General features: G+C 51.2%; 6 protein-coding genes across 6 annotated transcripts; 2 read left to right on the top strand and 4 right to left on the bottom strand.

Annotated features, from left to right (window-relative positions):
- Positions 1 to 84: 84 nt before the first annotated feature.
- On the top strand, positions 85 to 1,786 carry BO82DRAFT_295631 (uncharacterized protein; the record flags this gene model as incomplete). The annotated part of the gene is made up of 3 exons (XM_025631871.1): positions 85 to 561; positions 648 to 1,020; positions 1,107 to 1,786. 3 exons carry the CDS (start codon positions 85 to 87, stop codon positions 1,784 to 1,786), a joined length of 1,530 nt encoding a protein of 509 aa, XP_025486894.1.
- Positions 1,787 to 1,819: 33 nt separating this feature from the next.
- BO82DRAFT_201410 (uncharacterized protein) lies at positions 1,820 to 4,311 on the bottom strand. Its single transcript, XM_025630609.1, has 5 exons — positions 4,115 to 4,311; positions 3,799 to 3,956; positions 3,049 to 3,657; positions 2,600 to 2,972; positions 1,820 to 2,533 (listed from the first exon to the last, which is right to left on the bottom strand). Exons 2-5 carry the CDS (start codon positions 3,892 to 3,894, stop codon positions 1,854 to 1,856), a joined length of 1,758 nt encoding a protein of 585 aa, XP_025486893.1. The 5' UTR covers positions 3,895 to 3,956; positions 4,115 to 4,311; the 3' UTR covers positions 1,820 to 1,853.
- A 333-nt stretch (positions 4,312 to 4,644) lies between these two features.
- BO82DRAFT_358929 (putative phosphoinositide-specific phospholipase C) lies at positions 4,645 to 7,434 on the bottom strand. Its single transcript, XM_025636430.1, has 4 exons — positions 6,788 to 7,434; positions 5,745 to 6,603; positions 5,082 to 5,682; positions 4,645 to 5,027 (listed from the first exon to the last, which is right to left on the bottom strand). Exons 1-4 carry the CDS (start codon positions 7,181 to 7,183, stop codon positions 4,862 to 4,864), a joined length of 2,022 nt encoding a protein of 673 aa, XP_025486892.1. The 5' UTR covers positions 7,184 to 7,434; the 3' UTR covers positions 4,645 to 4,861.
- Positions 7,435 to 7,544: 110 nt separating this feature from the next.
- On the bottom strand, positions 7,545 to 8,478 carry BO82DRAFT_346578 (uncharacterized protein). Its single transcript, XM_025633760.1, has 2 exons — positions 8,309 to 8,478; positions 7,545 to 8,244 (listed from the first exon to the last, which is right to left on the bottom strand). The coding sequence occupies exons 1-2, from the start codon at positions 8,413 to 8,415 to the stop codon at positions 8,025 to 8,027; spliced, it is 327 nt and encodes a 108-aa protein (XP_025486891.1). The 5' UTR covers positions 8,416 to 8,478; the 3' UTR covers positions 7,545 to 8,024.
- A 383-nt stretch (positions 8,479 to 8,861) lies between these two features.
- On the bottom strand, positions 8,862 to 18,144 carry gtb3 (glycosyltransferase family 4 protein). The gene is made up of 3 exons (XM_025630608.1): positions 17,712 to 18,144; positions 17,554 to 17,643; positions 8,862 to 17,495 (listed from the first exon to the last, which is right to left on the bottom strand). The coding sequence occupies exons 1-3, from the start codon at positions 17,775 to 17,777 to the stop codon at positions 9,015 to 9,017; spliced, it is 8,637 nt and encodes a 2,878-aa protein (XP_025486890.1). The 5' UTR covers positions 17,778 to 18,144; the 3' UTR covers positions 8,862 to 9,014.
- A 2,380-nt stretch (positions 18,145 to 20,524) lies between these two features.
- Positions 20,525 to 22,657, top strand: agd3 (putative extracellular serine-rich protein; the record flags this gene model as incomplete). The annotated part of the gene is made up of 2 exons (XM_025639605.1): positions 20,525 to 22,330; positions 22,391 to 22,657. The coding sequence occupies 2 exons, from the start codon at positions 20,525 to 20,527 to the stop codon at positions 22,655 to 22,657; spliced, it is 2,073 nt and encodes a 690-aa protein (XP_025486889.1).
- Between the last annotated feature and the right edge of the window lie 3,194 nt (positions 22,658 to 25,851).

Here is a 25,851-nt window from a genome sequence, read left to right as displayed (position 1 = left end):
TCCCTTATCGCTTGTCTAGCATAATCTAGATTAGAAAATCGGTTCCGAACCAAGGAAACCAAGGAAAGGATGGACAAGCGACCCATGCCGGACCACCAGGTCATTGAGCCTCCCCCAAAGCGGCAGCGTCTCAATGATGCTCAGCATAAGCAATCCCAGCCACCAGAGATAGAGATCGGTCTCGGCCCCTTGAGTGCTCGCAATCTCAACGATCCACCATGCAACCTTAACGGCGCCAATCTGCACAGTTCTCCCAATTCGGGGGGTGAATGCGGCTCATTCCAATCGCCGGCGGCTGGCAGCTGGACGCAAGATGGCTTCTCACAAGACCCGGACTTTCTGGCGTCCCAGGAAGAACTGCGATGCTTCCTTTTTTCCCTGGCAAATTCGGCGGTTCCGACCCGGGCATCAAGCCCAGACGCGGCCGGAAGTGGGGACAAGCAACTGGAACAATTGTCCCAACCCCTACAGAAGGACAGTAGGGATTCAAGACATGCCCCATTGTCTGAGGGGAGGCATATTCAGTACCTCAAGAATTATGTTACTGAAGTGGCGCCATGGGTATGCCGATCTTTTTCCCCCTTGATCACGCGCATTAGCGTATCTTAGAGCTGACCATACTGATAATGTATCGATCAAATCTGTAGCTGGACATGTTCGACTCGCAATGCACCTTCCGCCATCAGATCCCTGCTCTCGCCCAAGAATTCCCGCCTCTTTCTTATGCCATACTTGCTCTGTCAGCAAGGCAGGTCGAACGCAAAAATGGCCTTCGGAACTGGTATGATAGTCTTGAAATGTACCAGGAGGCGATTCGGCGGTTGAATCCACTTCTCCAAGTGCGCGACACGAAGGTTGTCGCAGCTTGCGTGCTTCTTTGCTGCTTGGAGATGATGTCGGCTCGGGCACAAGATTGGCGCCGTCACCTGGAGGGGTGCGCCGCGTTATTCAATGCGTTTGGTATCCACGGCTTTAGCCAGGGAGTTTTACAGGCGGTTTTCTGGTGTTATGCAAGGATGGGTGAGTCTCTCTATCTATTGTGACTGCAGCTCTCCGTGAAGAAGGAGTCATTCTCCGCCGAAAAGCTTCCTAACGGCTTGTTTCAGATCTCTGCGGTGCACTCATATCCGATGGCACGCACACTACACTCTTACATCCTTGCAAGTGGCTGCCTCAAGGCTGTCAAGATGAGGATGCATATCGACTTTTCCAGAGTGTCAAGTCACCGGACATGCACGCGAATTACGCAGTCTATCTGTGTATGAAAGCAACACAACTTGTTTCGGACCGCACCAAATTCGTCGAGTTGGGCGAAGATAATGGCTGTACTACCGAAGAGTTTCAGCCCCGTTGGCTTCTACTCTGGAACGACCTCCAGTGCTGGTTGTCTGAGCGACCAGATGAGTTGCTTCCAGTTCAGACTGTCAGCCGCAAGCCTTTCCCTCATATCTTGTTCGTCCACTGGGCTGCAATATCTTCAAATCAACTTTACCACACAGCATGTATATTGCTGTTGAAAGTGCTGCCGAAAGCTGTACGGCTGCCGCGATCACCGGCCCTCTTTCCGTTATGGCATGCACGCCGAATTTGTGGTATCTCGCTGGCCAATCCACATCAGGGATGTCTGAACAATTCAATCCAGCCATTGTGGATTGCAGGTCAGCTCTTCAGTCACAGATCGGAACACAAAGAGATCATCAGTCTGATCCGAGGTATCGAGGCTGAAACTGGCTGGGGAACATGTTGGCGAATCCGCGATTTGGAAACCGCTTGGGGCTGCCGATAAAATTTGCATGATTGAGCACCATGTTTATGATAACTTGCCAGGCACATCACACTAGAGGCGAAGTACGTCAGACGCCATCCAGAAACGACCAGTCCTGCTGTAGATCGCTCAGATACTGGCCTATATGCCACCCAGTGATTGAATAGATTCGCTCGAAACTCTGCAAGATTGCTTTCTGCTGAGATTCGTGTGTCATAGTCCGCGCAGAAACGAGGAAGGAGGCGACCAGACAAGGATCCCAGCAGTCACGGCAGTCATTGTTTAGTGCGATGCCGCAAATTCGCTGAGAATGCCAGAGTGGAGAGAGGAATCGAGCCTGGGGGCTGAGAAGCGCGGTACGTGGCTTGCATTGCAGGAGCAAGAGCGCGGCGGTGTGATAGAGCTGGTTGCAGTATGCGCCCACCCCATTTGCAAAGACTACCAGAGGAAATCCGCTCCCTGTATTTGAGATATTGTCGTTGCCCTCCAGCTCAACCAATGACCGGAACTCTTGCGGCCGTGAAGCATACCACCGGTCGAGTTCATCGAACGCCTGGAGCCAACTGTCTAGAATTTGATGGCAACCAGGAAAGTTGCGTGGGCTGGGTTGTTCATGGCATACCATCAAGGCTTTTCCACAGAGCCAAAGAAGGACACGTGCATAAAGTGAGACTCTTTCATGAGGATCATGGGTACGCGAAAGCAGTTCCAGGTTTGGCACGGGGCCGGAGGGAATTGGAATATGAAGGGCCGTGTCATTCGCGAGCGCTACACTCAAGTCTATCTAGCATTAGGCAAATCAGAATTCGAGGAAAGTAAAAACATCGGACCAACCTAGTCTGAGAAACGTCCAATAAATAGAAGACTCGATATCTAAGAGCAAGGAGTGCTCAAGCAGAGGCTCTAGCAAGCAAAGGTTGTCATTTTGCAGAGTGCTCCAACCGTGAGAAAGATCAGACACTAAGAAATGTAACCTCTCTAGGATCGATAAAAGCGCCATCTCGGTAAATTCAGAAGCAAGCCCAGACCCAAGGTGTATAGGTCTGAGTAAAGGCCTTCCACGACGGAGTGCATTTGGCTCTTGGTGATTCTGGTGAATGATAGACGCTTCCGATAGCGTCAACAACGCTGACAAGATCTGCTCAGAGCGTGTCGCCATTTGAGTTACTATGATCCCAAATGGATGCTTCAGGTCGCAGATATCTAGCTGTGGCATCTCAGGAGTCAGCCACTAAATGCCTCTGCCTACACCGATCGACAGCAGCAGATGGATAAATATTTACCCAGGGAGCGACAAAATACCGATAATGACGCAAAAGTTCCAACTTCCGCTCATCATCCACCATGACTGGAGGCGATGAGCCCAGCTCAATCACCCGCGACATCCCATCAGCGAGAGAATCCTCGCGCCGGCGTGCCAAAGCCTCAGTGTCTGCTTGGTTGGCTGAAGTAGCAGTCATCATGGGTGAAGAGCCCGCGATCGGCTCCGGTGTCTTGAGGTATGGGATATCGTGAACCAGCGCAAGCTGTTCATTTTCGTGCATGCTCGAGCCCAGTGCAAGAAGCCCCTGAACAGCCGATGTATCCCTGTCACTAAAGAGCTCGTGGCCGCTCCCGAGCAAGACCTCGTCTTCAATCAAGGGCCCGTCTTCATGATATCGACCACCATCATCGGCGCGATCTGCTGGACTCTCTACTCGTAGAGGACTTGCATCTTCTCCACCTAGATTGAACTGGACGCCACCTCCCTCTTGCTTCTCCTTAGCTTGCTCATGACGAGAATCCGCCGACCGGGTACCGAGGGAAGATGAATCCAACTCCAACTCCTCTTCTTCCTCACCAGGAGTATTGACATCTGCCCCATTCAAGGCCAGAGGATCCTCTTCGATGAACTAAAGACATAAGTATCAGTAAACACGCACGCTCTTTGTTGGAGTTCCCAACATAAACAGAAACACACCCCAGTATACAAGAACCGGGATAGAGGAAAGCACATCAACAACAAAACGCCCTTGAACCCAAGTTAAACGCACCCGTAAAGTCTGAAACCGTCTCTTCGTCGACCTCGGAGTCTGTAGTTCCTTCGCAGGCACCGTGTACGTATTCTTCGAGAGAAAGGTGACTTGCATCCCATAGCTGCAGACGAAATTCTTGTCCACGCAGTTCTGGCAGCGTGGTTTGCCTTCGTCGCCTGTTTGTGTTCCCGGAGACAAACTGTTAGCAGGAATTTCTGACAAACATCGAGAATCCGAAAACGATTGCAATAGGGTATATTTGCTTGGGTTTCCATGATGATGGTGGTAGTGGTATGTGCATGGAAAGGAACAATGGAAGAAAGTGGGACTCAACTCACATTTGCGCCGTCGCGTGCGGCATCGTAAACATCCGGTCCTACATCTGGTAAATTTAGGCGGCGTGGGTGTCACTTTGTCTGCTGCTGCATCTGCCATGGAGACGGTCGCTTGGTCGTAAGGAAGCAACGCCTGTTTGAGGTGCTGAGAATCTGGATTGATCGTTGGGTAGATAGGAGTTGTGTAGGTTTGAACCGATTCGGGTGCAGGATAGAAACAGAGAAGGGAACCGATGGGGAGGAGTAATGAATCCAGTAAGCCTAAGCGCGGGGTAGAAACAAAACACCCCGACTGCCGGCGGCGCTTCGAGTTTCCATTCCGAGATTACCCCGGCTTTTCCATGTTCTCCTCGGTTGATAAGCCGATCGGCTGGGACCACGTCATAATTGAGATGTGGTTGCAACGACACACTCCTCTTGCTCGGAATCTTTTTGATAATCACGCCTGCCTATATTCTGACTGCCTTGAAGTATTGACGAGCATATATAGTAATTTCATAGCCTAAGAGAAGTAACACCATTGTCGCAATGCACAGTTTACGCAGAATAGAAGGCTCCAAAAGGCTATATACCTCCCCTCCCAACCCCGTTTTCTTTCATGAAAAGCTGAAGTTTACGGATCAACAGTGTCTCTTCAAATTACACTATGCAGCGCTTTGCGTGTGACCTGCTGTCAGCGCATGAGCATGGGCATAAACTCAATTCACATTCCTAACTCCACACCAGAGGACAGAACACTGATCTTTTCAAGTCATGGTCTTCGTGATCCGGACCAGCAGAACACCCCCAGTATCCACGCCCTCGCGATCATATATACGAACAAACCGGTAGCCGCGCTGCAGTCTGCTGAGTCGTATGCACGCCCACCCAGCAAGCGAATCACGGAAGAATTCGTCATCCTTGATTTTGAACCTATCCCATAATCAGCATCCAATGTCCGAAGAACGGTTCTCAGAGAGCACATACCTGACAAAGCTGAGATCCTCCACGACGTTGGGTATGGGAGGAAACTCGATCTTCTGGCCCTCAAAATCTGGATTCGACCCCGTGGCACTTTTAGTGGTTCGCTTGTAGCCGGCTTTTTCAGAGTCTGATTCATCATCGCTCGCGGAGTCCCCAGAGTCATCGTCAGGAGTATCAAGATGGAGAATACAAGACACATAGGGATGGAACTTCTTCCCGCTCGTCTGACCTGGCGGCAGTGGCAGGTTCTGACCGGCGATGAATTCAATGGACAGGTTGAGCTGACGTCGTTGGACAATAGTCGAGTCTGCGTCAGAGCTTCGATACCCTGAGGGCTTGAGCACCCAGCCGTGCTCGCCTGCAAACATCCCATGATTGAGCATCATTCCCTTGTCGAGATTCTGCCAATTCAGTGCCACCATTTGGGCTCCGCGCCGCCAGAAGAAACCGGGGTCCATATTAGAGGAGCCGAGACGTAGCCCCTTGGGGTACACGCGCATAAAGAAGTGGCGGTTGTGCTCGAATAGCGCATTGGGGTCCTTGATATGCGCCTCGCGTACTGCATTCTCCGAGAGCGAGAAGACGTGACTCGGTACTTTGGCCTCTGTGGTATTTCGGATGTGAGCAACAAGCCATGGAAAGCCAGCGGAATTGATTTGAACATACCTGGCTGCTTAAAGTCCTTAAAGTGAAAACCTTTGGTGAAAACAGCCAGCTTGCTCAGAGCATGCACGATTTTCGACGGTTTGTGGGGAGCCGAAGCAGGGGCTTCAGGCGTCTCAAAAGACGTGCTCGCGGGGCCTTGTGGTGTGCCTTGCTGTCTGAGCGTCTGAACATGCTTCAAATACACTTGCTTCTCCTCTTCTTCCGGGTCCTCGTTCTTGCCCACGCTGTCTGGGGCGACGTATTTCACCTTGATGAGGATTTTCCGCTTCAGCTTCTCTAGAGGAGGCGGTGTCTTGGTCGCTTCGATCTCCGGCGTCACTTCGATCAACATCCCCTTCCACGCCTCTTCCATAATCTCCACCATAGTGTGCTGCTGTTCATGACAGGCATGCACCTCGAGGCTCACAATCACCGGTAGGTCGCTGGTCACAAACGCGCTATCGCGGATGGCGTAGCATACATCCCGAAAACTGGCCTCCTTGGTGAGGGTGTGGCCGTGTAGCACCCGCGGCTCTGGACGTGTAGAAATCTGAGCTGTTTCTTCGGGCGGGTTTTCCGTCGTTGGAGGTTTACTTCCAGACGACGATCGATGATGGCCCAAGAAGCCCTCCAGTTTTCCCACTTCCTCGGAGATCGCGTGAAGACGCGGGTGGCTCTCTGTCGCTTTTCTGAGTCTCTCCATCTTTGACTTGCGACGGCGAGGCATCTGGGGCCTATCAGCGCCTTCATCAGAGCTCGAGTCATCGCTACTACTGCTGCTGCTACTGCTGCTACTGGCGTCTTCATCCTGCGAGCTTTCGGAGCTGCCTTTTCCGTCCCAGATGTCTATCTCGACACATCTTCCTCCGCGAAGCAACACCTGAGACGCATCAGCTGTCTATTTTTATTTTCGCGTTAAGGCAGAGTCTCTTAGTATCATTGATAGCTCGACGTAAGATGTAACTTCGTGCCAATATTTTATACAGTATTGAGGCGAAGTCTCCTCTTACCGTTGGCCATTGAACATAACCGAGAAGAATGGCGGGGCCAAAGGGGCAACGTACATCAGAATAGGCACTCGCATCCGAGTCGCTATAAAGCTGGTTGCCTGTCAGGTACGTATTGTGACTGGAGGAGATATAGTAGTCGGTGATTGGAGCCGAGAGATCAGGCCGATCGACCGGCTTCAATGCAGAGGCCGCGGGACTAGCCATGTAAGCATAGAATGCTGGCAAGGATGCCAGGGGATTCGCGCCTTCGTTGCCGCTTGCATCTTGCGTGCGAGTCTCATGTTGAATCTCCGTGACAAAGTCTGGCTGGGACAATGAAGTCAACGAGCTGTAGATTTTGTCCAGATATGTGAGGACCGGAGGTGAAAAGATGGGCCCGGTCTGCGCTTTGGTCACGGGTTGCAATGCGTCCAGAGTGACATTGCTGGTCTGTTTTGTGATCCCCTCCATCCCTGTCTTTCTGCTGTGTTGTCCCAGCTTAGATTGTAGCCTGGTCCACACCGACTGGTTGTGATGCTTGCGGGCCGTGGTTAAAGGTGGGGGGGTTCGGAATGAACCAAAAATAGCTGGCTGTGTATAGAACGCGGGGGGCCCAAGACAGTGGTATCAGTTGGATGGAATCGTCAACTGAGGACAAACCAAGCAGCAGGAGATGCTGGGAGCAAGGCCGGTGGAAGAAAGTTCCGGTTTGATGTTTTTTTGTGTTGTCCGAGAGAGTTTTTTGTTCTCCACGTGAAGTGGAGACGGGATTGTTTCAACCTTCGAAACCTTTGTTGACTGGCCTTATAAGGCTACTACTGGCTCTGCCTTTGCTTTTTTCTTTTTTTTTTTCGACCCAAGTTTTTTGAGGATGAACTATGCTATGACTATGATGATGATGTCTACTTTGACCAACAAACCGAATTAGCAAAAGAAGCAGAAAATCAGGCATCTGGAGTGCTGCAAGGCTGCCTGTCCAGAAAGGCAATACAATACCTTTCGAGTGCGGGTGCGGGGCATTTCAGCACTGACGCTTTCTTCAGCCTTGTCTTTCCAGCAGGGAGACTGCCCAGATCGATCTGTCTGCTGCATATGATCCAGCCAGAAGATCTCTCCTTGTCTGTTCTGCTGAAATTTTACTCATTCCTCGACAGTTCTGTGTAGAGGTCATGCCAGCAGGGGGTGCACGCAAAGTAGCAAAGTAGCGGTGAAAGAATCACGGTGTGACTCCCGACACGACGGGTCGGTGGCAGGTTGTCGCAAGTTGCAAAAGACGATCGATAGGGTAGAACATGGCTTTCACTTTCACTTTTCATTCTCCAATAACGTACTCACATCCCTCTGGACCAATCCACACCTCATGTAATTTTCCTGCCGGCACATCCAACCTCGCGCCCACGCCGCACGTCTCCTTCTTGACCTCTCCTCCATGGATCGCAGCATTATCCTCGGGATACGTGATGGTCAGACTCCCTTGGCGGATCAGATGTGTCGTCAATCCAGCGTGCGAATGAGGCGGGTAGTGCGCATTGCTGGATGACTTTCGTCAGCGATTGTAGATTGACATTTCGGTCTTGTCGTCGGTGGTAGACATACCTCCCATCTGACCAGGTGAAGACATGGTTAAACCCCCAATCTCGCACCAGGCGCTCGCATTCTTTGCGGCTGCCGATAGGGTAGGTCTCAAGCTCGGGTGCAGCCATCGTGCGCTGATTTCTTTTCTTGTCCCTTGTACTTCGTCCAAGGGGTTCGTGTTTGGAGGTTTGATGTCTTTGAGTTGCAAGGAGAGCGGGGAAGGCAATTGATGGCAATGACGTCGTCGGCCTCGCATCACGTGCTATTATGTCTTGACAACACTTCAGATAGAGACAAGAATAATCCTTATAGTTCATTCATATACACTTATGATACTATTTACGATGTATCCGATCTCGTTTGTTTCCAGTTGAATAATTCTCAACGCTCTTGGAGTGTTGTAGTCTATCAAAGAAAGTAGAGTTCCGCCAATCGTTACCCCAATGCTGTGACTTTTATACAACCAGGAGAAAGAGTGTGCAAACAAGCATATGTGGTCGAATCGCAACGTCTTCTTGGAGATAGAAAGAGAGCTGTATGGGGAGTGATATCGGGAAGAAAAAAGTAAACAAGACAATGACACGTGATTATATGTACAACAAACAGGGATATTTATATGACGAAAAAAGTCAACGAATATTGGCAAATACAATGAATCGAACCAGAAGCAAACAGGGTATAAGATCGAGCTGCAGCGGTACCAATAGAGAGAGAGACAACCTGTCAATCAGACATTGCTGCCACCGTCAAGACCCCTGAAGTAGCTGGATTGAAGAAACTCGTCTCGCATGACCAAACTTACGTCCGAGTTACGGTACTGCCGTAGGTCCTCGCGTTGAAGTCCACGCAGTTGCTCCCGACCAGCAGTAGAAAGTGAGTGCGTGCGGGAGTGATGCCCGTTGCGGTTGAGTACAGGGGAGAGCCGGCCGGTCGGGGAAAGGTGACCGTTGGACGACTTGTTACCCGTGAGCCCAGACCAAGAGAGGGTTTGACGAGGCGCAAAGACAGGCAAAGAGGCATTGCTCGGGAGAGGGAGGAAGGAGCTAGCGTCGGTAGAAGCATTGCTTAGGCTTGACCGGATGGACGACGGGCGTTGATTCGCATTCAGCATAGGGAAGTTGGACACGGAGCTGTAGAAGCTTGACATGCCTGACGCAGCGGACGACCGCCAGGAGTTAACTGCGCTGCGTGGGATGGTAATAACTTCCTCATCAATTGGCATAGTTTGCTGCAGAGCAGTGGCAACATCGGCCGGTTCATTAAGAGTGGCGTTGGGGCGACTAGCCATGATCTTAGCGGACTTTCCGATCCAGAGCATCTGCTCGTGCTCACGCAGGTACCGATCACCACTGAAGGACTTCTGCACGATCTTGCGAGTCATCATACCCAGCTTGCGGCGGTGTTCGCTCTTATCGTACATGCGACGCGTGATCTTGGCAACATCCTCGGGGGTAGGTGCAGAGGTCAACACAGGAGGTGCCTCGGTATCGTCGGCAAATTTACTCCATTCCCCAAGAAGTCCAAGCATGGTGATCTGCGCGCGGGCGAGAGCCAAGGCATCGTTGGGTGCAACAACGGCGCTGAAGCGGGAGAAGTCATCGGGGTCACTCAATACACGCAGGGAGGCTCCGACATCAGTACAGACGACGGGTGCACCGGTAAGAGCAGCCTCGCCCAGCGCCAGCGGCAAACCTTCAGATAGAGACGAATTCAGGAAGAGCCAAGTATTCTCCAGCACCTTCATCGGGTCAGCAGTACCACGCAAAGTGACCCGACCACGAAGTCCCTTAGAAGCAATGATTTCTTGACATTCCGTAGAGTATGTTGGGGCCTTGTCGATGGCACCGTAAATGTCAAGATGGTAGTCATCGAACTTCCATTGGTTGATGATGATATCCGCGGCAAGAAGTGCTGTCTTGATATCCTTGGCATACCAAACGTGGGACAGCATAGTGACTGTAGGGCGCTGCGATTTGATCTCCTTAACTGGAGCGAACTTCTGCATGTCGGTGATACCGTTGACCACGGGATCGACCTTGCGACGGAAGACGTTGCGATGCTCAATGGTTCCTTGACAGGTACCGATTTCGACTTCCCAGCCTGGGTTGAAGAAGTCGGCACATGGCAGGATGATATCAGCGTGGTGCAGCGTGAGGACCGATGTGACTCGCATCAAGCCCAGAAGAGCATTGCGAACAAAAGGCGAAAGCTTGCAGAGGGCAGAAGAAAGACAGAGGTTCGTCTCACGCCAGCTGATGGCATGGTCCCAGATTTGCAATGTACAGTTTCTCTTGATCTTGCAGACAACTCCATACGACGCACTCACGCTGTGATGTGATGCCTGGAAAACATTGGGAATCTTTTCGGGGATTGGAATGGAGAAGATGAAGAGATAGCGATACCAGAGCTCAAGGGCTATGTCGAGAGCTGCCAAGGTGGGAAGCTCGGTGTCGTACCATTCTGACGAGGGGGTTGCGTTTGGCATTTCTTGAGTCAGCCAGAGATCGCGCCAGCTCTCCTTCACAATTTCACTGTCCCAGATCTGAGTCCAATGACGCGAGTCCTGGAAATAAGTATTAAGGTTCACCAAGGCTCTAGTTGCCTGCTGGATATCAGCCTTGGAAAGGTGGATAGCACGGGCCCCCTTCACCAAAGCCGTCAAGATAGGGATGAAGTTCATTTTGATGTCCATCTCGCTGGCGGAAGTGACGTTCTCGACCTCGGAGTCAAGCTTGTTCTTGAAGAGACCATGCGTGGGCGTGAGGAAGTCGAGACCCCAAAGAGGAACCACTTTCAGTGACAAAATGTTCTGCTCTGTTTGATGTTTGGGAACACCAAAGTCGTTTGCGGATTCGCAAATCATATGCCACTTGATCGTTCGCAGGGAATTGATCATATCACGGCGACAAGCAGAAACGCCGCCTCCTTCGTTTGGCCAGGTACCGTTATCCGCAGCCATGACGTGCAGTGATTTCTCGGTATCAGAGCCAAAGTCCTTAGATCTTGTGTTGACAACAGCATCACCGCCTGGTCCGAAGTTGAACAGATCACTTATCTTGACAGCCAAGGGAGTCCAACTGGAGATGTTGTCGTCCAGATCAGCACTAGCTGTGATTGTATCGGCGCGTAGGTCCAGATATTTCTTGGCTGAGGCAAGGTCACCGCGATCTCTGCTGCGCCAGTAAGGAGCAAGCGTCTTGTCTCTTCTCAGTAGGCGTTCATCCATCCACCGGACAATAATGCCATCGAAGTCCACGCGGTCCTTCCAAGCCTTCCAAATCAACGAACGTGCACGAGAAGTAGACACGGGAAAGCGCTTCGTTGTCAAACCAAAGAACCGGGTAAGAATACTTGAGCTCAGACTTTCACAATACAAGAGAGGGTTGTCATGCACAAAGCTGGTGTATCGGGGTTTGGCCAGGACAGCGAGGTAGTCATGCTCGATCATGGGTGGGGTTTGTATCTTTTGTCCGTTGAGGGTGGTGAAGATCGTAGGATGAAACTTGTGATCGTAAAGCCAGCGAGACTCGTAGACGTCCGCACCTTGGACAAACGAGGCTTCAGTCACCTTGGAATGAGGGATCCAGCGATCGATCTTCTGGGGATGGCGCAGAGGAGGCGCACACCAAGAGACAGTACAGGTGATATGCGAAAGAGCGAACTCGGCTCGAAGCAGCTCATCTCCAAACCGAGGGTTCTTGCGATAATGATACTTGAACCGAATCAGATTGCCGTCCTTCATGTAGGATCCTGCTTCGATGAGGCCCTTCTTGTTGTATTGCACGCTCTGAAGATGATTTTCTCCACGCACACAGCGGCGTCCCATTGGAACCTTGGCAGAAGACAGCTTGGACAAGGAGAATCCCTTCTTGGATGGGGCACGGTAGTCATAATGATACTCGTTAATCACCTTTCCAGCTTTGAACTCTTGTCTCACCATGAGCAACATATCCTTGGAATATACGCAGACGTAGCTGAGACTTTTCGTGCCTTCCGGTTCGGCCTTGTGCTGTCCCGCGTAGTAGTAGATCTTGAAACCTCCATCAGCTTCATCGTGCTTGAAAGCAGAGAATGTTCCGTCCAAGCTCTGAATGACAAAGCGGCTCTTCTTGATGCTAATAGTCATTCCTTTGGTTTCATCCCAGAGCTGTTTCACATTACTGCGACCGTGGAACAGAAAGAATGAGAGGCCTAGATTCTGCACGATCCTCGAATACGACCATATCAAGCTCAAGGCCAGGGTGGCTGGTACACGAATGATAGCATGGCGTTGACTCATGACATGATCGAATTCTCTCTGGAATTCAGGGTCGGCGATGAGAGCAACAACGATAAACTTGATCGTTGATGCCAATGAATAGTAGAACGAGTGCCATGGTTTTGCACAAAGATGGATGATTGCAGGAAGCTTCCTGGAGACATAAGGGATGTAGTCTGGAGTCTCTGAATCCCGAAACACAACAGCCTCGCCTGTGCCATAGTGTGCATAATCAAGAATGCTGACAGCGGTAGCAGCACCAAGATTGCAGCGCGCCACATGGACATCAAGATCATCCGTGTCGAATTGGCAGAGGCGGCCTTCGAGCCATATCCGATCCTCGCTTGACAGCTGACAAGGCTGACCAAGGCAACGGTTCAAGAGAGAGTTCCTGATGTCCTTGGGAAGCTTTTCCCAATGAGCATCACATTCGAAGCCAAGGCACAGGTGTTTGAGCAGTTCCTTCTTCGCCCAGCGAATAACGACCGCGGTGTTAGATTCCGCTCGCAGCTGGCGAGCCATAGTTTCAGTCACACCGGCGGTGACGAGAGACTCGGCTAGAATAGCATACTCGTGGGGGATGCGCAGCATTGATTCCGCGACGGCGTGAAGCAATGTTTCAGCAATGACTTGGCAATTGGCACTGACATCAATGCGCTGATCTAGTCCACGTCCAACACCAATGGCAATGCTGAGGTGTGTCGTTGTGCTGCAGCTAAGCGCGTGAATGCCTGGGCCAAGTGACCCAGACGGAACAAGCTCCACGGTAATTTCTCCTTTTCCCCACGCTCCGAGGGCTATACTGATCAATTCCTCTGCTCTTGGAAAAGCATCCTCGATTCTAAGTTCCTTTCTGCGAGAAAGCAAGATTTCCTTGACCTCGACACCGGGATGGGTTTGTGGCTCCAATTTCAAGCGCGCGTCCGAAGGTATTTGTGCGATTTTTTCGTAGAAAGTTTGCAGTTCTTGCTGGGACCACTCAGGATCGGCCCATGGAGCCGTGTAGGCATGGAAAGTCTTTCCCAATTCAACAGGTGAGTCAACCTTCTTGGGCATTCCCATCTTCGCAGAGAAGAGGGAGAGGAAAGCGACTGTCCAAGTGGCCGAGCCTAGTCCGATGACTTGAGAGTAGGGAAAATGCGGCAGACGGACTTTGAGGGCGATTCCCAAAGCTAAGCCGACAGCGCATCCAAGGAGAAGGGTCTTGAATGCATGAGGACCAGTGAATATTTTCGTATACTGATACCAAAGCAACCCAGTGTAAGCCAAGATGTACGCACAGAACGTAATCATGGCTTCGACAGAGGACTGAAAAGTCCACAGAAGAGCTGTAGCAAGCGCAAGACTCCATACATGCCACATAAGAAATCTGAACAGAACTCTCCAGTAGACCTTCCTCTTGAATCGTACGTCCCGCTTCTGCGTCGCGCGGATATCCTTTGACATATGGACAGCTACGGACAAGTGCTGGCCAACGAGGTCGTGTAATTCTTGGGCTTTGGTGTCAATGAGAACAGCTCCAATCAAGTAATAAGCCAGGCCAAATCCCACGGCCATTCTCTGCGCCTCAGTGTCAGCAGCGGACAGCAAACCATTGCCATGTCCGCCAGACAGAAGTTGCACCCACTTGTCCAGAAGGGCCACGACAAAGTACAGAACACCGCAGCCAATTTCTCTGCTTGACTGCCGCCACTGAATGAAAGCGTTGTGCAATCTAATGCCTTTCTGAGAGTTCCTGAGCACATCCAGGCCAACTTTGGTTTGGATATTCCAAGACGAGCTGAACGGAATCGGCCTGGGTACATCGGCATATCTGCAGTACCAGTCCAGGAGAAAGTTGGTAGCATCCCAGTCCCTAGCCAATTCAAGAACCAGCGTATCCGTTGTGGGCTTTTTATAGAAGCGGCGGTTCTTCTCAGCCATCACGTCCCTCAGAAGCGCTTCTCTGGACAGCTTCAACACGGCCGGGTCGCTGAGGTTCCCAAATACTTTCTCATCGTTGTTACCATAAGTAGCAACATACCACTTACGGATCTCTGTGTCATCGGTCCTTCTCAAGCTCTGGTACCAAGTAACCCACTTAGAGGCGATAGACCGGAGGCCGAAGAGTAGGACTATGATAAAGACATAGATGACCGCGAGGTAGATGGCTGAATCATGGCCGGTGAAAGTTGTCACGATGGGCGAGATGAACAGAATTGGAACACACGCGAAGATGATTTTGCGGCCTGATAGAAAAGTCGAGCCGGGATAGCTGAAACTGGCGAGGGAGGCGAAGCTTGAGAAATAGATCGTCAATGCGATCAGATACAGGTAGAAGATGATTCCGGCCCGTGCGCTCTCCGTGGCAGAAATGGCAATGAACCCAATGAGACCACCGGCGACCGTGAAAGCAATTCCAGCAATCAATCGGATGAGAACAAACATGTTGGCGGCCGCGAATGCCATTGAGATCAGATAATACGGGCCTCCACAAGCGATCCACGTGCCAATAGCACCGGACAACAAGAGCGAAATCATTAGGGCGATGGTAGCACTCTGCTGCTCATCATAGGTCATGTATGCAGAAAGATACAGCCCGCGCCCGATGATTGTGAGCAAGAGGATGTCGATCAGCGCAGGGAAAGCGAAGACACTGAGAAATGTGAATCGTTGATAGCCACGCATAGGCTTGACCTTGTCGGCTGGATTCACATCAATCTGTGCGCCAGCGTACGATGTAGCCATATCAGGAGCACCATTGATCCAATTAGGCAGCTTTTCGTTCGTATAGGTCTTGCGGAAGCGGTTTGACAGCAGCTTTCCAAAAGCACTGGGAACCATGTCAAAGTAAGCTTCACAGCGCGAGCCAAGAGCGAAAGACTCAGCGAAGGCAGCGGCTTGGTCGGATTGATTGTTGAAGAGGGGGTTTCGGTCGGTCACTTCGGTGTAGATCTCATCCAAGGCACCCTTTCTTGCCGCACAGAACAATGCGAGGGCCAGCATGTCCGTGTAAGCATCAATAGAAGGGTTTTGGACAAGCTGGCACAAAGCTTCAGAGATCTGAGCAAGTTCATGCTCTCTTCGCTCGCGTAGTATATTGTTGAAGACGGATTCGGCCTCTTTGAATAAGGCGAGGCAGATCGTGGGGGAAGGGAATTGGCAACCTTGCTCCTTGTACCAAGTGAGACGGGTATCTACCACCATTTCTGGGGTAGCGGATCCCTCGAGGTAGGCAGTAGTGTTCAGCTCCTTGAGCTGGGCCAGAGAAGGCATATCTATTAGTTGTCTGCGGATATAAGCACAAATGTCTTCAGACATGGGCCTTGGGGCGTCAGTCAAAGACAGATGTTGCAACAAGAGGAGTCGCTCTTCGGGGCTCAAGGCATCGATATCCTGCACGATGCGGCGGGGTAGACCGACGTCCTCAACAAGGTCCTTTGACCATTGCGCCATAGCGGTTTCTGCCTCAAAGCAGATGTGGCGCGGGAATCCTTTTGCCGACAAAAATGTGTGTAGGACAGTACCCGTAAGACCCTGGGCATTCTTTGACGCAAATATATCGACTCCATCTGCATCCATCTGATAGACAGCCCAGAAGCGGATATCGGTACTTTTACGTAGACCAGAATCCAATCCAAGATATACTCGCAATTGGTCGGTGGAGGCCAAGGTTGCAAGCTGCTTAATAGCTGCTGCAAGCTGTTCAGAGGGATTCCAGCCGCTAGAGGCCAGATTGTCGTGAAATTGCCTGAGGAGAAGCCCCAGACTTTGAAGCTTAGACGCAGGAACAGGGTGGAGCAAGCTATGCGATTTGAGCCGTTGCTGGGATTGCAGGATCTCAGCGAAGGCCAAAGGTGTTGCTTCTGAGCCTAGAGGGAAACACCCTAGCTCCTTGAACTCAACGCCAGCCATGGAGATCGATAACGGGCTACCTTGCGATTTAACCTGAGCAACCCATTCTGGAGGCTCACGCAGAGACCCGGTCGACTTGGCGCTGAGCTGTAACTGATATTCTGACGATGCAAGAAGTGTCTTCAGAGTCGGGAAGAACGAAATCAAAGAAGTCCAGAATTCATTGCTGACAGGCTGGCGTTCAATGTTGAGATTTGTGCGCCAGCGGTCGTGGGCCTTCATAATCTCGGCATCTTTCAACCACCCAAAAGAAGAAAGAGGCTCCAGGATTTTGACATTGAGAGCAGCGTTCTCGAGGGCGGATGCGCGGCCAATCCATGGGATGGCACTATAGAAATTGCACCACTGCATCGATCTCTGGATCACTGCGTTGGAGAGGGAGGCGTTGTCGTCAATGGTCTCCCAAGCTATTACCAGAAAGTCACGCATACACGCCTCGGACACAAATGCCTTGATCGTTGGATGTAGTTTCTCGAGCTGAAAGTAATCCCGCTTCTGGCCGTCCGGAAGGATACTCGCATTCTTGATGACGAGCCCCGAAATTGCAGTCGTCTGTAACACATCCTGGTCTTGGAGAAATTTCGGCGGAGCTGTTTCCAGATAAACGGCCAAGCCAAGGTTGTTGATCGTTTCGCACAGCCTTGCAAGCACCGTTGACGTGAACTTGTCTTCCCAGTTAGCAAGCAGAACTCCACTGAAGACCGATTCGCGAAAGCTCCCAGCCAAGACATTGCCAATCTTTTCGATAGCGGTCGAAGTAGTCTCTTGACTGAGGAGCAGCGTGAGGTCAAGTCTACCAACGAACCGCTTGCCTTGCACTTGTGCAAGACCAGATGCTACACCGGGCTTCAAGGGATCCATGATGATGAGATCCCAACGTTCTAGCAGTTGACGGTGGGTCTCAGTCAGAGGACTCGTAAATGACCCCAGGTAGACTCCCACAGAAGATGGCTTTTGTTTGCTATGATGCGCAGTAGTAAGAGCAAGCTGTTGAGTCGCAAGCTTGTCCAGCTGTTGAACTATATGGGCCGGCACCACCTCCTTACGGGGTCGCGACTAGAAACAGTATTAGACCGGAGCTTTTATGTGATGTCAGCTTGCAGATGGATTATACCTTATACCATTTGGTGAATCTGTTGAAGCCGGAATATGTGAGATAGACACACCCACATACTACACTTGCCAGCAGGATGCCGATCAGGACCTATGACAGATCAGTATGGGAGATATTGCCAGCCTATTCCAAAGGCACATTGTACACGATTTACGTACAAACTGCCACCAGTGGCCTTTCATCCCCGCCCACCCGACGGGTGAGACGTCGAGGATTTCTGCCATCTCGATTAAAGATTAAGGCGTCCACGATAACGGCGCGAGAACGAGGGACATGTATGATGAATGGAGCAGAGCAGCGAGCGGATGCGATTACTATTAAGAATATAAGATCGTATATTCGGAGGAGGACAACGTCATGCCCTAAGTCATGGTTGTAGGTCTCTTTGTTTGTGGTGTGGCATGTACCCAGTCTCAACCAGGGAAGAAGAGAAGGAATAAGAGAACGGTAGCTTTGTAAATATAAACGAATGGCAAGAACTTATGGGTAGGAAACGAGTTCTGAAAGGGTCGAACGAACGGTGGCCAGAAAGGCTAAAAAAGCAAAATGCGAGGAGAAAATGCGAGCAGGAAAAAAAAGTCGGAATAAAGGCAGCCCCAGGTATAGAGGCGGAAGAAGAGGCCTGAGAAGCGTGATCGAGCAGCCGACAGCCAGCCTCTCCTGTATGTCTGACTCGATGACTGAGCAGGAGGCAGGATGTTAGGTCAGCCGCTGCAGGATGTCAGTTCCAGATATTTTTATTCCATTCAAATTAGTCTGATTAGAGGGTACGGGCAGTATCTGATCGGGGGCCACCTAGTCTGATGCAATCACGACCGGTGGCGCCCAACGCAGCTTCGGCCTCAAGGATGACCGAAATAGCAAAGCGTGTCAAAGTCCTTTTGGATTTAGTTTGGCGCTAATTCTTTAGGTCGGTTTGAGAGTGAAAAGCGACAGCTCCATATTAAGTAAGTGATGAGATGGTCCCGGGGCGATTGCCATGCCATGCCATGGGGGATGGCGATGGGATCAACCCGGTAGCGTGGCAGCCATTCTCTCATCATTTGTGTAAAGCGGACCAAACCGAACGGAGGCGAGAGGCAAATGGAACGGTACCATTGATGGCAGAGATTGACTCTTTTTCCTTTTTCCAGTCTTTGAACTAAAGTGGGGAGATGGAGTGTTGTTGATGCATGGCCATGGCGATTGTTGTACCACCTGGGGGGTCAAAACAGAGAGTGCGGTGGAGATAGTCGAGTATGCGATTGGTCCTTTGAAGAATTTTCAGTCTGCCAGCCTGCCCTTTTTTTTTTTTTTTTTGTTTTCCTTGCGTTCGAGGTTAGTGGGTATTGCAGAGACAACCAGCCGGTTTGTCTACTGAACGGTAGGTTGGAGGGGGAAACGAGACTGCATGAACCAAAAATCAAAAATCAAGCAGGAAAAGAGGAAAGAGAAAAGAAAAAAATAAGGTGGAGAAAATCGAGCCCGGGGTTGATGCGGCTACTAAATTAAGCTTAGTGCCGTAACATTACCTTCAATACACAACAGCTGTGTATCCATCATTCGACCCCTAATACGGTACTGTCATGGCTATTTCTTTTACAAAAACACTTCTACTGTCACACCGTCTCGTAATACTAAACGAAGGTCTCGTATCCGCTGTTTCCATTTTCCCTTCGTCCCTTTCTTCCGTCCTGTTTCTCTTCTTCCTGGTTAGTTGATCTCATACTACTCCGTACTATGGGTATGTCCTTTATTATCTACCCCACACCATCAACCCAAATCTTCATGGTCTCAGTTCCTTATGGGCCCTCCTCTTCTTAGCTTCCAGGCTCTGACTTGTTCTCTATTTTCGGGTGCTAGAATGGCAATGGCCAACTGATGCTAACTGAGCTGATGCTTTAGCGCTCCTCAGTAGAAGTCTATGAGCTAAACTGGGAAATCCATCTCCGTGCGCCGAGCCTCTTGTTCGACGGCCAGGCTCTCTCGCCATGACTCTCAGTCTCTCACACCAAGTGGGCTCGTCTATTTTTTCCTCATCTCTGCTTGTCAGATGCTCTAACTCTCTGAGAGTTGGATTAGGGATGGAACCTGTTAGCGAATGGTTTTGGCAAGGAAGAGTACCCCCCACAATTCCCCTCAATCCATCAGTCCATCTCGGAAAAAAGTCTCAGGGCAATTTCCACTACGCATGCCATGGCCAACTGGGTCACTCAGACACGATGAATACACTAGTCAAAAATCGATTCATCGCCTCCGACTCCTCATCCAGGGACCTGACTCTCTGAAAAAGCGGGGCTGCAAACACCCAGCGGAGACCAACTGCGCCATATCTGAGTGAATCGTGGAACCCTCGGCTTCGGGCTTAACGGGTCTGGTCCTGGAAAACGCGTGAAACGATAGGCTATCAAGCTTTTTTACGAGCTCTGGGGAGCAGGCACCCCCCCCGGCAGTTAATATAAACACACAGGATGTGATTGTGCCCACAGAACACAAGCCGCTGATCTTTAGTCTACAGCTGACGATTTCGCCAGGGGTCCTGAAGTCCAGGTCCACCCAGTCACTCGTTACTATTCGCCTTCGTCGGGCTGACATTCCTTTTTGCTTGCGCAGGATCGGTTGATCAGACTACATTGCAATCATGATTCCGTCCTGGCTGCTCAATGCGGGCTGTTTCTTCGGATTTATAACCTGCCATACGCCCCCAGGTGTTTGGCCTGATCAGGGTGCGACGGTCATTTCATCCACTGCAGCTCCTTTGACAACTTCAGCCATTGGAGTTTCAGGAACAATTGTTCCTGGCACTACTTCAATTGTTCATTCGTTTACTACCACCGCTTCTCTCGCTTCGTCTACTCCTGCTGCTGCACCTACTACTTTAGTCACCTCGTTCGGCTCTACTGCTACAATCGTTGCATCGCTTTCTTCTTCCTTTCTTTCGCCCTCTTCTTCTTCGTCTTCCTCTGTTGTGTCAGTCGAAGCATCCACCACCATGTCTCTCAGCTCGAGCATTGTGGCTGCCCCGTCTGCCTCCGCCGCCGTCTCTGCCTCTGTTGCGGCGGTGAGTGCGGGGTCTGTCGCGGCCAACATCCTGGTTATTGCCCGAGACACTGCCTCGGCCAATGTTGCGTCCTCTGGACTCAACGCTTATGGCATTCCCTTCACCACTCTGGTCGTGCCGCAGGCTGGAGTTAGCCTGCCGGCGCTCAACACCACCACCGGAGGAAACTTCGGAGGTATTGTTGTTGCCAGCGAGGTCAGCTACGACTACGGCACCGCGGGGTTCCAAAGTGCGTTGACTACGGACCAGTGGAACCAGCTGTATGCCTATCAGCTGGCCTATGGTGTGCGCATGGTACAGTACGACGTCTATCCGGGCCCCAACTATGGTGCCAGTGCCGTCGGAGGCGGATGCTGTGACACCGGTGTGGAACAATTGGTGTCATTCTCCGATATCAGTGACTTCCCCACCTCAGGCCTGAAGACGGGTGCTGGTGTCAGCACCAGTGGTCTCTGGCACTATCCCGCCACCATCAGCGACACCAACACCACCAAACAAATTGCGTCGTTTGCCTCCAACTCGGTCGTGTCCAGTGACACGACTGCTGCGGTGATCAACAACTTCTCTGGCCGTGAGCAAATGGCGTTCTTCATTTCCTTCGATACCACCTGGAGTGCTACCTCCAACTACTTGCAACACGCTTGGATTACCTGGATTACACGCGGTCTCTATGCTGGATACCGCCGTGTCAACCTGAACACTCAGATTGATGACATGTTCCTCGAGACGGACATCTACTATCCGAATGGCACTACCTTCCGTATCACCCCCGATGACCTGACGGGAATCACCAACTGGGTGCCCACGATCAATGCCAAGATGAACGCTGGAAGCAGCTACTACGTCGAGGTCGGTCACAACGGCAACGGCAACATTGAGTCAGCCGCCAACACCGGTGATGCCGGTTGGGATGCCTGCAATGGCGGTGCCATTGAGTATGATTCTCCCCCCGACACTCCTTTGGAGTTCCAGAAGCCTCTTGGAACTGGTACCAACCTCTGGCCCTCTACCCCGGCCACGTACGACTGGACGACCACCTGTACTAAGCTCGATGCTCTTCTGAACTGGTGGACCACTTCCTCCAACCTGAACAGCTGGGGTCACATCTCCCACACTTTCACCCACGAGGAGCAGAACAACTCGACCTACTCGGATGTGTTCAAGGAGATCTCCTTCAACCAGGCCTGGCTCAAGCAGGTCGGCATCGATGCCGCTGCGCACTTCACCTCGAACGGCATCATCCCCCCCGCTATTACTGGACTGCACAACGGCGATGCTCTTCAGGCCTGGTGGGACAACGGCATCACCAACTGTGTTGGTGACAATACCCGTCCCGTGCTCCTGAACTCGGAGAATGCGATGTGGCCCTTGTTCACCACCGTCGCTGCCAACGGCTTTGCCGGCATGCAGGTCAACCCTCGCTGGGCCACCCGTATCTACTACAATTGCGATACTCCGGCTTGTACTGTGCAGGAGTGGATCGATACCTCTGCTGGCAGCGGCGACTTCAGCACCCTTCTGGCGACTGAGGAGACCGACACCATGCGCCACCTGTTTGGTCTCTACCACGACCCTTACATGTTCCACCAGGCCAACCTTCGCAATGCGGACGTTGACCCCATCACTATCAACGGCGTTTCGGCGCAGTACTCCATCTTCCAGGCTTGGGTTGAGACCGTGGTACAGGAGTTCGTGCGCCTGGTTGACTGGCCTATTGTTACTTTGAAGCATCAGGACGTGAGTTATCCCCTTGGCCTAACTAGCATATCTTGAAAACGGTCACTAATCAGTCTTCAGATGTCCGCTGGCTTCCTCGCTCGTTTCAACCGCGACAAGTGCGGCTACGCTCTCAGCTACGCCATCGCGAACAAGCAGATCACTGCTGTGACTGTGTCCGCCACCGGCAACACCTGCAGCGAGCCCGTGCCCGTCACCTTCCCTGTGGCGCCCACCAGCACCCAGGGATTCACCACCGAGCAGGTGGGCAGCGACCCCCTGACCGTGTGGGTGAAGCTTTCGGGCTCGCCGGTGACCTTCACTCTCTCCACTCCCATCGCGTTGTAAAGAGCGCGGGCGGAGCAAACACACTCGCTTGATTGACGGGATTCTGATCCTCTGGACATAATCTGTAATGTTATAATGGCCACATCATGGATATACTAGTAGAATTAGCTACGATATGATATTGAGTATCACTGGGATGAGATACGGTACGAATACAATCGCTAGTGTTTTTCACTTGTGGGAGTAGTACTGTAAACCGTAACTAGACTGTAAACCACGGGCATGTCCTCTACATCCATACCATCACCACCATCACACACTATACACAGCACCAGCAAACCCCGTCACTCCCAAACCCCCCAGAGCAACACCTCATCCCATAACCAAACTCATTACGTCTCCATGACGCTGAGTTTAGGTTGGGAGTTTTGCGATCATCCAAAACCTACCCAACGAGAACCCACCAACACATACAGACACAGCGAGAGAAACATCCCGCAACTCCAACCCAAAGCAAAAATCGCGGAGGTCCAAACACACCGGGGGAGGCGGCACAAATCGCCCCCTTCCCCTTCCCCCAGAAACCCTGCATGAGAAAAAAAGCGGGAAGGGCATGAGCATGAGCATGAGCATGAGCAAGCAACCACCACTCAAGACCAAGGCGCAAAAGCTTTTTTTGCTGTACTGTATGTAGTATATCTATCCAGTTGACCCAGTGCGCAAAGATACTCCCCATCTACTCCGCAGTGAAGTATCATATCATGCTACCTTTTCCTTTTACCCCCACGTCCTCTTCCAACATCTCCCCACGAAAAAAAAGGGAAAAAAAGAGAAAAAAAAAAAAGTACGATCCGGTTTGTTTCCCTGCTTTCTCGGGGAATTCGATTCGATTCGACCCGGCCAAGTTTTACCCCTCATCCAGGATGTGGATCCATTTTGCCCCTGTCAAATTCGAGCGATAGGACAGCGCATCATCTGCTTGCTGCTGCTGCATCCTGCCGGGCGATCTTGGCGTATGCACACTAAGGAATCCTTTCGATGTTGGGGGTTAGTCTGGAATTCCGGGTTGTGTTGGGGTGAGGGTGGGTTCTAGTAGGTTTCAGCCGGTTTCTCTTTGTTTTGGGGGGTGATGTTTAGGAATTCAGATTAGATTTTCGATATACGAAAGAAACATTTTGATTCGGGGTGATGTGTGTGTTTCTGATAATCTATATGGGATGGCACTTTGTGGGGAATGGGCGGGCGGAGAGAAAGAGGGGCCCAAAAAAGGGACGGAAGGGAAGGGATGAGTGGGGAAGGAATCTGAAGGCAGGGGGGGGAAAAGACGGGAAGGAAAGTTGAAGGTGGTCGGTGGTCGGCTACGGTGACCTATTTTTACTACTACTACTACTACTACTACTACTACTACTACTACTACTACTGCCTCAGGTATGGGGGATGGGGCTGTTGAGCTTGGTCGTTGATTTATTGGTAATCACTTGATTTGCATACTAAGTGCTCACACTTATGGTGGTGGTCTTGGTGGTAGGTCGGATCCGAAAAGACAGACGGACGAGGCTATACACGATTTCTTGGAAGGTTGTCTGGACCCTGTTAGAAGCGGTGTTATAGCGCCAGAATCCCGCTGGCTCAGTAGCTAGCTGGTCCACTAGCTCTAAGAGTCACTAAGTAAGCAGGGGCAGAATACCTAGTCGTCAGTCAAGTTACTCGTACAGGGGAAACATGGAACTAGCTGGCTATGATGTGTACTATGTGCTGTATAATACCCGATTCTAGATGTAACTCGCTTTCCCCACACAAACTCTCGCTCCATCAACTTGACTTGCAGGAACAGAACGGGAGGGAAAAGCTAGACTACCTCACTTGGCTAGTTCCGAGTCAGTTAGCCGATGGCGTGAGTTTCGCTTCCCCCGCGTATGGTCCTGTCAAATTTTACTTTTCCTTTGAGGGGAGCTTGCCGGCTAAGTTAGCGTTTCTCGTATTTGGATGCATCATACATGGGCCCCGTTACACCTCATCTTGGATTTCCTTGTATGGAATGATGATGATGATGATGATGATGATGATGATGCTCATTATGATCATGCAAGTTAGATTTAAAACCTACTAACTCAATCATCCATGGCTTACCTCACGACTTGAGTTGAGTTATTAGTTACTCGTAGACGAGGCTAAGGGGGTATGGCATGGCATGGCAAGACAAGGCAAGGCAAGTCGAATCCGGGATATGTACACGAGCCTAAGGCTTGCATGATAGATGGCCAGTTTTCCAACTGCCCCCCCTACAAGGTAGACTTTTTCTTTACTCTGTATGTGTCCAGTCTCCCAGAGCTGATCGGCGCCGAGGTCGGGGAAAATAAGATGTCAAACGGACATGCCGATGGTTTATGTTCGAAATAGCGACGAACTTCTGGTTTAGGGAGGAGACTATATTCGTATTCACCAAAGATTGTGAGTTGGCATTGTAATCATCCCCGGGTTCGACCATAGCAAGATGGCGAGATTCTCATATCATCCGGGATGATGAGAGAGAGAGAGAGAGAGAGAGCTATGAGGCTGCATACAAGGCTCGAACTGCGCGAGATCGTCTCTTTGTCGGGCTGAGCTTCAGTTAGTTAGCTGTTGCTTTGGGGGAGGGAGGAAGTCATGATGCCATCCAAGCTCGTAATTCCAAACACAAACACAATGGGCGCACTCCTTCTCCCCTCAATGATCTTCTGTGAGGCTAACAAGATACCTCCTGACTGCAAACATCGCTAGACAGTACAGTAAATGTTTGAACTATCGCCTCTTCTGAAGCGCCGGCCCCCCTTCAGCTTTTGCTCAGCCCCATCCATCTCCGTTCCTTTTTTTTTCTCCCTTGTGTTCTGTGCTACGCGCCTCGAAAACTCAACCTGACAACCGTCCTACCTTAAGGACCTTTTGGCCCCGTGCAATTGCAAACCCGACGCCTGCAGGTCAAGCTTAGGTTGACACCTACCTGCCAGGGTCAGTCAGGGACGGCCGCGGTGGCTGGCCTGGACGATGGTCTCCTGCCGTCTACCGTGGCTAATCATAGAAGATTCCTCCGTTTTCGTTCGCGAGACAACAAACGGGCGAAAAGTGAACACACAACAAGAAAAAAATCTCTGCCAGGTCAGCAGATATGCTGCAGCGGGTATCCCTGTAGGATTCAGACGGCCAGGCCAGTCGGGTGCAGAGTGAGTCCAGAGAAAAAAAAAATGGAGAAGGGCAGAATGGCCATGCCATGCCAT

The sequence above is a fragment of the Aspergillus uvarum genome (assembly GCF_003184745.1).
Source record: "Aspergillus uvarum CBS 121591 unplaced genomic scaffold BO82scaffold_80, whole genome shotgun sequence".
Classification (NCBI taxonomy): domain Eukaryota; kingdom Fungi; phylum Ascomycota; class Eurotiomycetes; order Eurotiales; family Aspergillaceae; genus Aspergillus; species Aspergillus uvarum.
Note: the sequence above shows the minus strand (reverse complement) of the source record. Positions and strands in the feature narration are given on the sequence as shown.

Bases quoted from the DNA above. Each gene is read 5' to 3' on its own strand.
- BO82DRAFT_201410 (XM_025630609.1), bottom strand. From the start codon at position 3,894: ATGCAAGTCACCTTTCTCTCGAAGAATACGTACACGGTGCCTGCGAAG. The intron at 2,973-3,048 runs GTAAATATTTAT...GAGATGCCACAG, and splicing joins GGTATTTTGTCGCTCCCTGG to CTAGATATCTGCGACCTGAA. The intron at 2,534-2,599 runs GTTGGTCCGATG...ACTTGAGTGTAG, and splicing joins TTGGACGTTTCTCAGACTAG to CGCTCGCGAATGACACGGCC.
- BO82DRAFT_358929 (XM_025636430.1), bottom strand. From the start codon at position 7,183: ATGGAGGGGATCACAAAACAGACCAGCAATGTCACTCTGGACGCATTG. The intron at 6,604-6,787 runs GTACGTTGCCCC...GATGCGTCTCAG, and splicing joins ATGCGAGTGCCTATTCTGAT to GTGTTGCTTCGCGGAGGAAG. The intron at 5,683-5,744 runs GTATGTTCAAAT...GAAATACCACAG, and splicing joins TAAGGACTTTAAGCAGCCAG to AGGCCAAAGTACCGAGTCAC.
- BO82DRAFT_346578 (XM_025633760.1), bottom strand. From the start codon at position 8,415: ATGGCTGCACCCGAGCTTGAGACCTACCCTATCGGCAGCCGCAAAGAA. The intron at 8,245-8,308 runs GTATGTCTACCA...AAAGTCATCCAG, and splicing joins TTCACCTGGTCAGATGGGAG to CAATGCGCACTACCCGCCTC.
- gtb3 (XM_025630608.1), bottom strand. From the start codon at position 17,777: ATGGCAGAAATCCTCGACGTCTCACCCGTCGGGTGGGCGGGGATGAAA. The intron at 17,644-17,711 runs GTACGTAAATCG...GATCTGTCATAG, and splicing joins AAGGCCACTGGTGGCAGTTT to GTCCTGATCGGCATCCTGCT. The intron at 17,496-17,553 runs GTATAATCCATC...TACTGTTTCTAG, and splicing joins GATTCACCAAATGGTATAAG to TCGCGACCCCGTAAGGAGGT.